The sequence below is a fragment of the Oncorhynchus tshawytscha genome, linkage group LG24 (genome assembly GCF_018296145.1).
Source record: "Oncorhynchus tshawytscha isolate Ot180627B linkage group LG24, Otsh_v2.0, whole genome shotgun sequence".
Lineage (NCBI taxonomy): Eukaryota > Metazoa > Chordata > Actinopteri > Salmoniformes > Salmonidae > Oncorhynchus > Oncorhynchus tshawytscha.
In genome coordinates, this window is record NC_056452.1 from 21,723,842 (window position 1) to 21,737,641 (window position 13,800).

At 43.2% G+C, this 13,800-nt stretch overlaps 2 protein-coding genes across 2 annotated transcripts; both read right to left on the bottom strand.

Moving 5' to 3' along the window:
* Positions 1-210: 210 nt before the first annotated feature.
* Positions 211-2,973, bottom strand: LOC112223282 (cytochrome c oxidase subunit 7A-related protein, mitochondrial). The gene is made up of 3 exons (XM_024386297.2): positions 2,790-2,973; positions 2,324-2,458; positions 211-674 (listed from the first exon to the last, which is right to left on the bottom strand). Exons 1-3 carry the CDS (start codon positions 2,862-2,864, stop codon positions 531-533), a joined length of 354 nt encoding a protein of 117 aa, XP_024242065.1. The 5' UTR covers positions 2,865-2,973; the 3' UTR covers positions 211-530.
* Positions 2,974-5,788: 2,815 nt separating this feature from the next.
* LOC112223427 (potassium voltage-gated channel subfamily G member 3-like) lies at positions 5,789-12,498 on the bottom strand. The gene is made up of 4 exons (XM_024386435.2): positions 11,682-12,498; positions 9,110-9,284; positions 8,709-8,775; positions 5,789-8,020 (listed from the first exon to the last, which is right to left on the bottom strand). The coding sequence occupies exons 1-4, from the start codon at positions 12,100-12,102 to the stop codon at positions 7,436-7,438; spliced, it is 1,248 nt and encodes a 415-aa protein (XP_024242203.1). The 5' UTR covers positions 12,103-12,498; the 3' UTR covers positions 5,789-7,435.
* Positions 12,499-13,800: the final 1,302 nt, after the last annotated feature.

Genomic DNA, 13,800 nt, shown 5'->3' on the forward strand with positions numbered 1-13,800 from the left:
GATTACTCAGTTTGGCTGGGCGGCCAGCTCTAGGAAAAGTCTTGGTGGTTCCAAACTTCTTCCATTTAAGAATGATGGAGGCCACTGTGTTCTTGGGGACCTTCAATGCTGCAGAATTCTTTTGGTACCCGTCCCCAGATCTGTGCCTCGGAGCAGATGAGACACAGTTGGCTGCTTTGGGAACCATGCCAATAAAGGACAGAGGATCACTGGGTATTTAACTGTTTTTATCACATTTATCAACTTATTTTTATACAAATGTGACAGACAGACATCACACTTTCTCATATAATTACATTCATATTTTTGTTCCTCCTCATTATCAACATAATTGCTCTGTATAGTTTCAGTCCTCGAGCCGTGGATGATGTGATAGGTGTCGGGTTAGTTGATCCTGGGCCAAGCCAGGGGTGTCATCAGTGAGGTGAAACTTTCAGAATATTATAAAGAATCTGAACACTTCTGTAATGTTGGGCCCTTCTGAAAAGACACCTGGTGAACTTGGCTGGGGATATAGGGCTGGACTGGGTTTAGGTCGTTTTCCTGGGTTGTGCAGCGATGTAGAGGGCCACGAGGCAGTAAAGTGCTCCTCCTACTGTCAGGGCCATGGTGGTGCGGTACAACAGTCGGTCAGGGACACCTCTCTTCAGATGGACTGGAACGCCATCTGACGTCTGAGGCAGGGACAGAGAAAGAGGACTGTTAAGCACAAATCACACAGGCAGAGTTTTCTTTTACGTGCGTGAACGAGCATGCTCAGCTGGAAATAGAATACAGGGGAGTGAAAACAGATGTCTGCGAGCGTCAATGGCGTCACGAACATATAGCGTGTCAAATTAGAAAGAACGTTTCTTTTTCCTTGCGTCTATGCGGAGTAATGCTGGTCAAATTAGCCGATAAATTGCCCGAAAATAGACTGTTCGTGCACTGTAACATTGAATTGTGACATGTGTAGTTAAAAAGTGTCTACTTAGTATTGCTAAGTTTGACTGCCAGTGCCAACATTATGTATAGGATAGTGCTTATATTAAACGGTGTAACAATGCATGAATGCAACGAAATTCTATACATTTATCAACTGGATTGTGTTTCGCAATTACACATCACGTTATCGATGTAATTTATTGTCAAAGTCATTTATTGTCAATAGGCTATCACCATTGTAGCTTACAGCCAATTCGATTGATGAAGTTCAAATTAAGTGCATGTTTGGGGAGGGCCTTCTTTCAAATGAATTGAATCAGGTCTAGATATTGAGTGGGTCATTTGTAGAAAAGAATTAGAAGATACTATGCTAAAGTTGTAGTTGAAAATATATTGGGCTGTAGGCTAGGGTTTATCAGTAGAAATAGGCTACCTGTATAACAACAAAAAACAATGGCAGCATATGAGTGTTGATTTCCATCATAGGCATTTAGCCTAGGTGGGCTATGCCTGAAACTCCAGGAACTCCGATTTCCAGAGAGAATACAACTGTTTATTATGGCTGACTTACGTTATGCAGCGTATGCGAATGAATGCTTGCTACACACAACTTCACGTCGTTGATGGACACCGCCCTGTATGATTTGGGCTTCAAATCAAACTTTATTTGTCACATGCGCTGAATACAACAAGTGTAGACTTTACTACGAAATGCTTTACTTACAAGCCCTTAACCAACAGTGCAGTTCAAGAAGAGTTAAGAAAATATTTACCAAGTAGACTAAAATAAAAACTAATAACAAATAGTAACACAATTAGAATAACATTAACGAGGGGGTGCCGGTACCGAGTCAGTGTGTGGGGGTACAGGCTAGTTGAGGTAATTTGTACATGTAGGTGGGGGTTAAGTGACTATGCGTAGATAATAAACAGCGAGTAGCAGCAGGGTACAAAAAGGAAGGGGGGGGTCAATGTAAATTGTCCGGTGGCAGTCTTATGGCTTGGGGGTAGAAGCTGTTAAGGAGCCTTTTGGTCCTATACTTGGTGCTCCGGTACCTCTTGCCGTGCGGTAGCAGAGAAAATGGTCTATAACTTGGGTGACTGGAGTCTCTGACAATTGAATGTGTTTTCCTCTGACACTGCCTATTATATAGGTCCTGGATGGCAGGAAGCTTGGAACCAGTGATGTACTGGGCCGTTCGCACTACCCTCTGTAGCGCCTTACGGTCAGATGCCACACCAGGCGGTGATGCAACCAGTCAGGATGCTCTCGATGGTGCAGCTGTATAATTATCCTTTTGAGGATCTGGGAACCCATACCAAATATTTTCAGTCTCCTGAAGGGGAAAGGTTCAGAGGATAGAGAAAGAGGGAGTGTGAGAGGAGTGAGTGTGTGTACCTGGAACAGTCTCTGGAAGTATGGCACCTTGTTCACCCCTAGGTATTCCACCATGGCCCCTGACTCTGACACCATCTTGGTGGGTGTAGCAAACGTCATGGTGGGAGGCTCTGCTGGCAAACCAGACCTCAGACCCTGGAACAGAACACACAGTTTTATCTCAACACCAAAACAAGTTAGGACAACTCCGTTGAAGCACCTTTTGACAAGTAAAGAAACCAGGTGCTTGTCAACTCAGTGAGGACAGGAGGGACGCTAACTAGTTACACAAGCCATTGTCAAGATTAAAAAGTATTCATATTCATATCCCCATTAACACAACTCAAAGAAATACATTTTTCACGTTTAGGCTCGGGCCTCTCGGATACGCTGTTCTGTCAGCCATCGCAGCACCGTTAGTTAATGAAGGTCACTAACGCCAGGTAGCCAGCCTCTCACTGTCCGACTAGGGCACTCCCGGGCTTACCTGCGGACTGTAGGCGGTGGCCGGTGCCGACCCTGTCAACCTCTGGCTGAAACCGCTGAACTTGTAGTATGTCATGATGCCAGATGAAGGACAGGTCAGATGGCGAGTAGTTACTGTTACAAAACACACAGCTTCCCTCGACAAAAACACCCGGCGAAAGGGGTCTTTCCCGAGGCAGCGTCGACGGAAAGTGACGCACTGAGGTGTCTCTGAACTGCCCGTTCAGAAATGCAGCAGCTATGTTCACCCTATGGCCTAACCACAATCCCAAAGAGTATTGCGTCCCTTTGATATTTTAAGTAGAAATTGTGCACCAATATTACATTTAAAAAGCCTATAGTTATATTAAATGAAGTGCTCTTTAATATAGACGACATCGAGAATGAAATAAATCAGATTTGTTATATGAATAAAGACTTGCTAAAGTGCCAAAATGCAGAATTCCCTTTGTGCACCCTCTGTGACTCCTAGGAAGATTTCAACTCACATAACCCCAATATTTCTGCTAGTTATCACCGTCATTGTAAAGCCCTAGTTATTTTGTTGCTTTGAGAAAGTCATTTCTGAAGATGATTTTTTATTTTATGTAATTTACTGATTCACATCAGGCTACATCTGTTCCTTTATTTCAAGGGCAGCCCTGTTATGTGAACTGAACTCTCGATTTAATATGGTGAAACTATTCCTTTTTAAATATTTTTCCAAAATTAACATTGAACATCTAAAAGCCAAATCATAGTTTAAAAGCAGGTGAGCTGGTTCTACTGTTTGGGGGCATTTTCTGGTGTTTTGTGGTGGAAAACTGAGTGCGTCGAGCATAACACGTCAACTCTGTTACCCATTGATAGAGAGGCTATAAATGTTTTAACAATGTAAAAAATATATAAAAAAATAGTGAAGCTTGCATTCAATTGCCACACCCTGTTGCACACAACACACGTATATTCCCTTTGTCACAAGGGGCATTGTGGCTGATTTAAGAGGAAATTGTCAACCCTGTTACAATCAACCCTGTTACAGTCAACCCTATTACAGTCAACCCTGTTATAGTCAGCCCTATTCCAGTCAACCCTGTTACAGTCAACCCTGTTACAGTCAACCCTATTCCAGTCAACCCTGCTACAGTCAACCCTGTTACAGTCAACCCTATTCCAGTCAACCCTGTTACAGTCAACCCTATTCCAGTCAACCCTGTTACAGTCAACCCTGTTACAGTCAGCCCTATTCCAGTCAACCCTGTTACAGTCAACCCTGTTATAGTCAACCCTATTCCAGTCAACCCTGTTACAGTCAACCCTGTTATAGTCAGCCCTATTCCAGTCAACCCTGCTACAGTCAACCCTGTTACAGTCAGCCCTACTCCAGTCAACCCTTTTACAGTCAACCCTGTTATAGTCAACCCTATTCCAGTCAACCCTGTTACAGTCAACCCTGTTACAGTCAACCCTGTTATAGTCAGCCCTATTACAGTCAACCCTGTTACAGTCAACCCTATTACAGTCAACCCTGTTATAGTCAGCCCTGTTACAGTCAACCCTGTTACAGTTAACCCTATCCCAGTCAACCTTGTTATAGTCAGCCCTATTCCGGTCAACCCTGCTACAGTCAACCCTGTTACAGTCAACCCTATTACAGTCAACCCTGTTATAGTCAGCCCTATGCCAGTCAACCCTGTTACAGTCAACCCTGTTCCAGTCAACACTGTTATAGTCAGCCCTACCCCAGTCAACCCTGTTACAGTCCACCCTATTCCAGTCAACCCTGCTACAGTCAACCCTGTTACAGTCAGCCCTATTTCAGTCAACCCTTTTACAGTCAACCCTATCCAGTCAACCCTGTTACAGTCAACCCTGTTACAGTCAGCCCTAGTCCAGTCAACCCTTTTACAGTCAACCCTGTTATAGTCAGCCCTATTACAGTCAACCATGTTACAGTCAACCCTATTACAGTCAACCCTGTTATAGTCAGCCCTGTTACAGTCAACCCTGTTACAGTCAACCCTATTCCAGTCAAGCCTATTATAGTCAGCCCTATTCCAGTCAACCCTGTTACAGACCACCCTATTCCAGTCAACCCTGTTACAGTCAACCCTGTTATAGTCAGCCCTATTCCAGTCAATCCTGTTACAGTCAACTCTATTCCAGTCAACCCTATTACAGTCAACCCTGTTATAGTCAGCCCTATGCCAGTCAACCCTGTTACAGTCAACCCTGTTCCAGTCAACACTGTTATAGTCAGCCCTACCCCAGTCAACCCTGTTACAGTCCACCCTATTCCAGTCAACCCTGTTACAGTCAACCCTGTTACAGTCAGCCCTAGTCCAGTCCAGTCAACCCTGTTACAGTCAGCCCTAGACCAGTCAACCCTTTTACAGTCAACCCTGTTATAGTCAGCCCTATTACAGTCAACCATGTTACAGTCAACCCTATTACAGTCAACCCTGTTATAGTCAGCCCTGTTACAGTCAACCCTGTTACAGTCAACCCTATTCCAGTCAACCCTGTTATAGTCAGCCCTACCCCAGTCAACCCTGTTACAGACCACCCTATTCCAGTCAACCCTGTTACAGTCAACCCTGTTATAGTCAGCCCTATTCCAGTCAATCCTGTTACAGTCAACTCTATTCCAGTCAACCCTATTACAGTCAACCCTGTTACAGTCAACCCTGTTATAGTCAACCCTGTTACAGTCAACCCTGTTATAGTCAACCCTGTTACAGTCAGCCCTATTTCAGTCAACCCTGTTACAGTCAACCCTGTTACAGTCAACCCTGTTATAGTCAACACTGTTACTTTATTTGGCACTTAATAGACACTTACTATCATATTTATTTTCTTTCTTTTTTACCTCTTGAGATGGGAAAATTGTTTTCTATTAAGTTTTAGGAAATCTATATTTTTTTCAAACGTTTAAAGGGCATTCAATTGCTGGAAGGAACTGTGACAGTACCAAAGAACACAGGGTAAAACCTCACAATGAGATTATCTTTATAAAGGTTTATAATTTGTTTATTAGGCTAACTGTCAATTAAACATTGGGATATAAATAAGTGCACCTAGATATGCTTCCTATCAAAAACAAAGAATGTTCTTCAACTGTAAATTGCTTGCCAATAAAGTTGGATGATTTAATGAGTGTTCAACTTATAAGCATTTGTAATTGCAATCATAAAGCCCTAATAACAGTGCAGCTACATAAGGGTTGAGGGGTGGGGGGGGCATGGATACGGATGAGAGGAAGCGAGAGAGGGATGAACAGGGGGATGAGAGGGAGTGTGTGTGTGTTTGGTTCACATATTTCTCCTCTCAGAATCACAGCGACTCACAGGCACAGGCAGCCAATCATCTGCATACCTGTGTCCAGTCTGAAACTATGGTTTATGTAGCTACACAATTGTTCATGGGATATGTGATGCCCCATACCCGTTACAGATTGGCTAATGGAAAGCCTCGCAAGGAATTTTTCAACTAACCTGTTCTTACCAGAGAATATTCAGAAAGATATTAAGTTCATGTTTTGCACCGAGTGAGGAGTTCCCTCACCATTTTAGCAGCCAGACATCTTGCATTTCCCAACATCTTTGCAAGAAATCGTTGTTTTTAATGCGACGCGGCCATGTGTAGTTGTAAATGAGAACCTGTTCTCAACTGGCCTACCTGGTGAAATAAATAAATACTTTTTAAAAAAGTAGATCAGCAAATCACACATTGCGACCAAAACAAAGATGCAAGAGGCATTTCTCACTCGATACAAAAAGTGGATTTACTTTCTTTCTGAATATTCTCTGGAGAACCACTTGAAACTGGGCACGGACATTTCTAAGATACATTTTTTACTGAATCGAGAACAAAAAAGTATCTTCCTTATAGTATCTCCAAGAACAGGTTAATTGAAAAATTATTTGTGAGGCTTTCCATTAGCCAATCTGTAACGGGTAGGGAGCATCACATATCCCGTTAACAATTCTGTAGCTGTGTGTGTGTGTGTGTGTGTGTGTGTGTGTGTGTGTGTGTGTGTGTGTATGTGTGTGTGTGTGCGAGTGAGCAGTAGCGTCACAGCTATGATTGACAGTCATATAGTAACTGAACTAGTTGAGGAACCTGTTGCCCATAGAGACCAGAAACACATCATTTGTCACTTTGTAGTTTGCTAAGAGAAAATCAATAGAAATTCACACATGCATTCACACACACAAACACGCACACAGTCTCTGTTGATCTTTTATGCTGAGCTCATGCCGACTGTCTTTGTCTGTTTCTTTCATCTCTGTCAGGCCATCTCATCCTCTCTTTGTCTCTCTCTTTTTTTATTTCAGACTGAAACCTACACAAATGGGAAAAGCTGTCTCTGCGAAAGTAGTTTCCATGGAGATATGATGCAAACATGGACTTATGGTCTTTGTGTGTCTTCTGTCATCTGCCCTGCTTCCAGATGGCGGCACAGGATTGGTGGAGACACGAGGGACGTCCAAAAGTCTATTAGTTCATTAAAGTTCCATGTTCAGGGGGAGGGGCCAAAGGGGTCAGTTCAACTAGGCAGCTGGGCAAAGCTGTAGAATATGAGAGGGTATGTGTGTGTGTGTGTGTGTGTGTGTGTGTGTGTGTGTGTGTGTGTCTGTCTGTCTGTCTGTCTGTCTGTCTGTATATTCAGTGTGTGTGTGTGTGTGTGTACCTAGCGGAGCGGAGCTTCAGTTCGTTGTAACACTGAACAAAGCTGTGGTAGATGAAGGTGATTGGCAATGCCAGAAGAACGATGCCACTGACCACACACAGCCCGCCCAGCATGCGCCCACCAACCGTTACCGGGTAAACGTCACCGTAACCAACGGTCGTCATGGAGATGACAGCCCACCATGCGGCAGCTGGGATGCTGGCATAGTCTCCTCCTCTGTTACTGCGGTCATCAAGGTTACGGTGGTCAGGGTCGAGGCCATGCTCCAGCAGCTGAGCCAATGCGCTGTATATTGCCGTGGCAACGGTAAGGAAAATGGCGAGGGTGGCCATCTCGTGACGACAGCGGCGTAGCGTCATCCCCAGAGTCTGCAGTCCCAGGAAGTGTCTGGCCAGCTTCACCAGCCAGAACACACGCATCATCCTCAGAACCCTCAGGGTTACCCCGGCGACGCCTGACAATCCCCCTGCTCCGCCTGGCATCACCATGGAAACGTAGTAAGGTGTGATGGCCGCCACGTCAATCAGGTTCAGCGGCCGACACAGGAAGACCAGCTTGTCCTGGATTAGATTTAGATTTTTGGGTTAGAAAATGTATGTAATAAAAAAAGAAGGAAAAGTATCAGCTTTTTGGGGGCTATATAGAATATTTTTTTATGGTCTTTCGAGAGCTTTTATGGAGAATGTTTCTATAAAAAAACTTTCTCAATCTGAAAGGTTCTTTGTAGATCCTTTTGTAGAACAATACAGGGTTTTTAATTCTGGTCAGCCATATTATATTGTTAAAATTCCATGGGTGTTATTATTGTGTTAATTGACAAGTTGAATCTAGTGAACTACCTCTGGAACAGCTGGGGGTTCCTGAGGAGAAAATTGGGAACCACTGACTGATTTAGTTAACTGTTCTCAAATTACACAAGGCCATACACGAGTCTTTCACAAGACACAATCACTAGCCACAGTCATATATAATATGTAATGACACTAGATAAACTGGAATGACACTCTCACTCATTGTTGCACAAAAAGGAGCTGTACGTAAATCACACCCCAAAATATTTGAATGAGCCGCCCTACATTTTAATTAGCACTAAAAGAGCAAAGAACCATTTTGTGAACCGTAAAGAACCATTGAAGAGTTCCAAGTGTTCTTCGAGACATTATGGTTCCAAAAGGAACCCTCACCCTTACCAAAGAACCCTTGAGGAACAATTATATTTTAGTGTGTGGAACCAAGAAGATAACACACCTTAGCCACGAGGAAACGCACCACACACTCCGCTGTGAACCAACCGATACACACCGCCTCCACAATCCTGTAAGAAGAAGGAGGTATATAAAGAGAAACACAGAGAGGGAAAGGAGAGACACAGAGAAGACAATAGGACTGTTAGAGTTAACCAGCCAAAACATGTCCTGTTGTTGTAGCTACGTCTGATTGCTTATTGATTTGCAGCCAGGTGATGTGTGTGCGGATAATGAATGTTTTAAATTAAAGCCCATGGCTGTCTGCTGTGCAGCATCCGGCTGCTTGTTGTCACCGATCCATCTTACCGAGAAGCCCACAATCATCACACACACGAACACCCCGGTTCGACTGAAATTCAATGACCCCTGCTTGCGTGCGTGCACTTTTGTGAGTGTGTGTACCTGTGCTCTTCCACTGTGTTGTGTTTTGCCGTGTTCCAATCTGGCAGCGTGCTCATACACAGCATCACCATGGAGACGATGACGAAGATGACGGACAGCAAAGCGAGGAGTTGAGCCGCCACCGATGACCCCGGTTCCTCAAAGGTCCGACGCATCCACTCTAGCCACCCTGATCCTACACACACACACACACACACACACACACACACACACACACACACACAGGTCTGTATTACATGTGTCAAACATATCACACTCAAAGGCCTACACACAGACACAGACAGTGGCGTCTATCTATCTAACTAGCATTTGAGATGGGGCTCCCAACACCCATAGGGGGCACAAAGGCACTTGGCAACTCAGATTTGTCCTATTTGTTTATTTTTCAGACGTTTAATTGATTACTAAACATTTTAAGCCCATCTTTTAGCATTATTTTTTATTTATTTTTTATTCTGTCAGTGGTGTTTGGTGGAGGGGGCACACTGACTGGACCAGGCAAAGAGTACCCCCCCCATTCTCCCTAGTCAGTGGTTCTTTCCAAGGTGCAAGGAGCAAAGAGATGCCTAGGCAGGACACTACTCTAGTGTGTGCCGTATTGATCAAGCTATACTGAGCAAAAATATAAACACAATATGTAAAGTGTTGGTCTCGTGTTTCATGAGCTGAAGTAAAAGATCCCCAAAATGTTCCATTCGCTCACAAAGATAATTTCTCTCAAATGTAGTGCACAAATGAGTTTACATCCCTGTTCGTGAGCATTTCTCCTTTGCCAAGACCATCCACCCACCTGACAGGTGTGGCATATCAAAAAGCTGATTCAATAGCATGATCATAACACAAGTGCACCATATGCTGGGGACAATAAAAGGCCACTCTAAAATGTGCAGTTTTGTCACAACACAATGCCACAGATGTCTGAAGTTCTGAGGGAGCGTGCAATTGGCAGTGGTGTAAAGTACTTATGTAAAAATACTTGAAAGTACTACTTAATTAAGTAGTTTTTTGTAGTATCTGCACTTTACTATCTATATTTTTGACAACTTTTACTTTTACCTCACTACATTCCTAAAGAAAATGATGTTTTCCCTGACACCCAAAAGTACTTGTTACATTTTGAATGCTTAGCAGGACAGGAAAATGGCCTAATTCACAGATTTATCAAGAGATCATCCCTGGTCATCCCTACTGCCTCTGATCTAGTGGACTCACTAAACCCATGCTTCGTTTGTAAATTATGTCTGAGTGTTGGAGCGTGCCTCTTGCTATCCCTAAATAAATAAAAACAGGAAAATTGTGCCGTCTGGTTTGCTTAATATAAAGGTTAAATAAATCAAATAAATAATATGTTGAATTTTAAATAATTCGTACATTCACTTTTGATACTTAAGTATATTTTAGCAGTTATATTTACTTTTGATACTTGTGTATATTTAAGACCAAATGCTTTAAGACTTTGACTCAAGTAGTATTTTAATGGGTGACCTCTACTTTTATTTGAGTCATTTTCTATTAAGGTATCTTTACTTTTTCTCAAGTATGACAATTGTGTACTTTTTCCACCACTGGCAATTGGCATACTGACTACAGGAATGTCCACCAGAGCTGTTGCCAGATAATGTAATGTTAATTTCTCTACCATAAGCCTCCACCAACATTTTTGGGGGGAATTTGGCAGTACGTCCAACAAGCCTCACAACCGCAGACCATGTGTAACCACGCCAGCCCAGGACCTCGACATCCGGCTTCTCCATCTGCAGGATCGTCTGAGACCAGCCCTTTTGTGGGTAAAAACAAATTCAAATTTTTGCTTGGCCTGGCTCCCAAGTGGGTGGGCCTATGCCCTCCCAGGCCCACCCATGGCTGAGCCCCTGCCCAGTCATGTGAAATCCATAGATTTGGGCCAAATTAATTTATTTCAATTGACTGATTTCCTTATATGAACTGTACTCAGTAAAATTGTTGAAATTCTTCCTCATTGCGTTTATATATTTTTTCAGTATATGTAGCCATTAACTCCTTCCTGATGAATAAATAAAATGCAAATGTTTTGTTGTTTCTCTGTAATACTAGCCACCTAGCAATTTTATGAAGTTGGAAATTCAGACAGCGAATTAAAATCACTGCCTATGAATTCATAGACATTTTCTACAGTGAAATTCATCGTTAGATGCCTGCATGCAAAGATTGACAGCCATTTAGATTGTTCTTTTCAAAACTCAAATGACAATAAATAGATACACAATTGACTACAATGTATTTAATTATTGGGTTATGACACTATATACCAGTGTGGTAGTTGTACTAAACTCCATAAGGCATAAAAGTTCTTAATGAATCAATGTGCATAATTAAGTAAAATAACAATTGAACAGGTACAGAAGTATGCTTAGATAACCTATGCAGAAAAGCATACATTTGTTTTATTATATAGAATTAGAACATACACTAGATTGCAGGTGTTTGAGAAATGCAACCCCCCCCTCCCCACCCAATCCTCATGTCTTTGTGCCCCCTCTAAAATAATGAGTGCATGACACCTCTGACAACACACACACACACACACACACACCTTTCTCCACCTCCACCTCGCTCCGGGACTCGTTGTCCTCCGCGCGCATAATCAGGTCCTCTTCGGAGTAACCGGTGTCGTCTAGTCTCCGCTGGCAACAGAACTCCAGATGCGCGCTCCCAAGCCCCCAGTACAGCATTTCGCTGTAAAAGGAGAGCGCGCACACTCCCGGGACGAATCGGAGCTTTCCGGAGCGCAAGTAGAGCATAATGAAGACAAAGGCTTGCGCGTGCCGGTCGAAGAAGAATTCATTGCTATCCTGGTCGTAGTCGTCGCAGACCTCGAGGACTTCCTTCTCCGTGACACAGGCGTGCAGGCGGCTCACGCGCTGAAGTGGGAAATCACGGATCACCTCGCCAGGGAATGCGTACCGGGTACCCCCCACGTTCAATACACAGACGCTCTTCTTACCGAACTTCATCTCTCTCTCCGGTCCACGGTAGCCTAACCGTACACACAATCCAGAAATGTCCTCAGGTCTGATGGTGTCCCATCTCCTCTCCAACCACGGAGATCAAAAGTCAAGCAAACCAAATGACTAAATCACTCTGGAGATAACAATCAGGCAGAGCAGAAACTTCCTCTGCCGTCGGTATAGACCCGGGTTCTCCGGATCCGTCCTGGCGCACTTCTTGACTCCAGGCTGTCCTCGGTGTTTTACGCACAGGAGATGGACTCAGACTGATCTCCACTATAGAGGAAAGGGTAATGTCTCTGCTCCCATGGATTGATGGATGAGGTTGCGCCCAGAGCGGGATGGAAACTGCTCCTCTCCTCTCTCTTCTCCGTCTGCACCAACCACTCGCTTTCCACCACCTCTCTCCCTCTCTGTGATGTCACAAATCTCCCCCTTTCTCAACACACATGTACGCACGCACACACACACACACACACACACACACACACACACACACACACACACACGCTAGATAAACATTGCGCACCATGGTAACACGTCTGGGATAGAGCTGCCAACGAGAGGCGATCAGAACATGAAATAGGGCCGTTTATGAACAGCTTATTGCATATACTTCACGCCCACACACAGACTCAGAGACAGACAGACAGACAGACAGACAGACATTCGGACCCAAAGAGTACGAATTACATTGGAAAGGATAACTTGGCAGTGACAACCTATAGTTTAAAATAAATGTTTCTGTTAATGCAAGTTATGGACTATGTTAGCTAGAACTGTTGTGAATATGAATGTTTTCACCAGATATACACTGTAAAACATTTCCTGTAAAAAGTACAGCAACTTACTGGCAGAAATTGGCCATTAAGTTACTGTAATTTATTTTACAGTACAGCTACTGTAATCCATTTTACGGTAATCTATTTTATGTCGCCTAAAATGTTACTGTAATCTAATTTACATTTATATTACTGGAATTATCCATGCAGCGACATATGACCCAGTGTTTTTTGCACATTTTTATTTTTGCATTTACATTTTTGTCATTTAGCAGGTGCTGTCAGTGCATTCAACCAAGGTTGATAAAAAACACATATCATATTGATAGCAAGTAAAACTTTTCTGTAACGTTACTGAAAATGTTGTTGTAGTTAGTCTAAATCTCCCTCCAAAATAATTGTAATTAAAACAAGATGTCTTATGATATATCTCTGACTATCTCTGACTATCTCTGGATAGTGCCAATACATTACTGAGATACTCACGGTAACTTGATGCCAGAGCAACGAAACACAGTACGATACAGGCAAAGTGGCTATTCACTCGTAAGAAAATTATTTCCACAGTATTATACTGTAATTACAAGGCATTAGAGCAAACAGGTTAGCTCTAGGCATTCACATATTACAGGATATTAAGGAACACTTGCACTCTTTAGAAGCATAAACAAAGACTTCCAAACTGGCCCTGATTGAAGGGCAAAACAGCTCAACTGGACATGGGTAAATATTCAACCATTAAAAGATTTAAGACCCACTACCACTCTGTTCCCTATTTCCATTTAATAGCTAGGGAACTACCAACACTTATCACATAAATTGGTACAGGAATCTCACAAATGGGTGCAATAGGGGTAGCAGGGTAGCCTAGTGGTTAGAGCATTGGACTAGTAACCGGAAGGTTGCAAGTTCAAACCCCTGA

Bases quoted from the DNA above. Each gene is read 5' to 3' on its own strand.
- LOC112223427 (XM_024386435.2), bottom strand. From the start codon at position 12,102: ATGAAGTTCGGTAAGAAGAGCGTCTGTGTATTGAACGTGGGGGGTACC. The intron at 9,285-11,681 runs GTGTGTGTGTGT...GTGTGTGTGTAG, and splicing joins CGAGGTGGAGGTGGAGAAAG to GATCAGGGTGGCTAGAGTGG. The intron at 8,021-8,708 runs GTGTGTTATCTT...AATCTAATCCAG, and splicing joins TGCGTTTCCTCGTGGCTAAG to GACAAGCTGGTCTTCCTGTG.
- LOC112223282 (XM_024386297.2), bottom strand. From the start codon at position 2,864: ATGACATACTACAAGTTCAGCGGTTTCAGCCAGAGGTTGACAGGGTCG. The intron at 2,459-2,789 runs GTAAGCCCGGGA...GTTCTGTTCCAG, and splicing joins CCACCGCCTACAGTCCGCAG to GGTCTGAGGTCTGGTTTGCC. The intron at 675-2,323 runs GTACACACACTC...TCCCTGCCTCAG, and splicing joins ACTTCCAGAGACTGTTCCAG to ACGTCAGATGGCGTTCCAGT.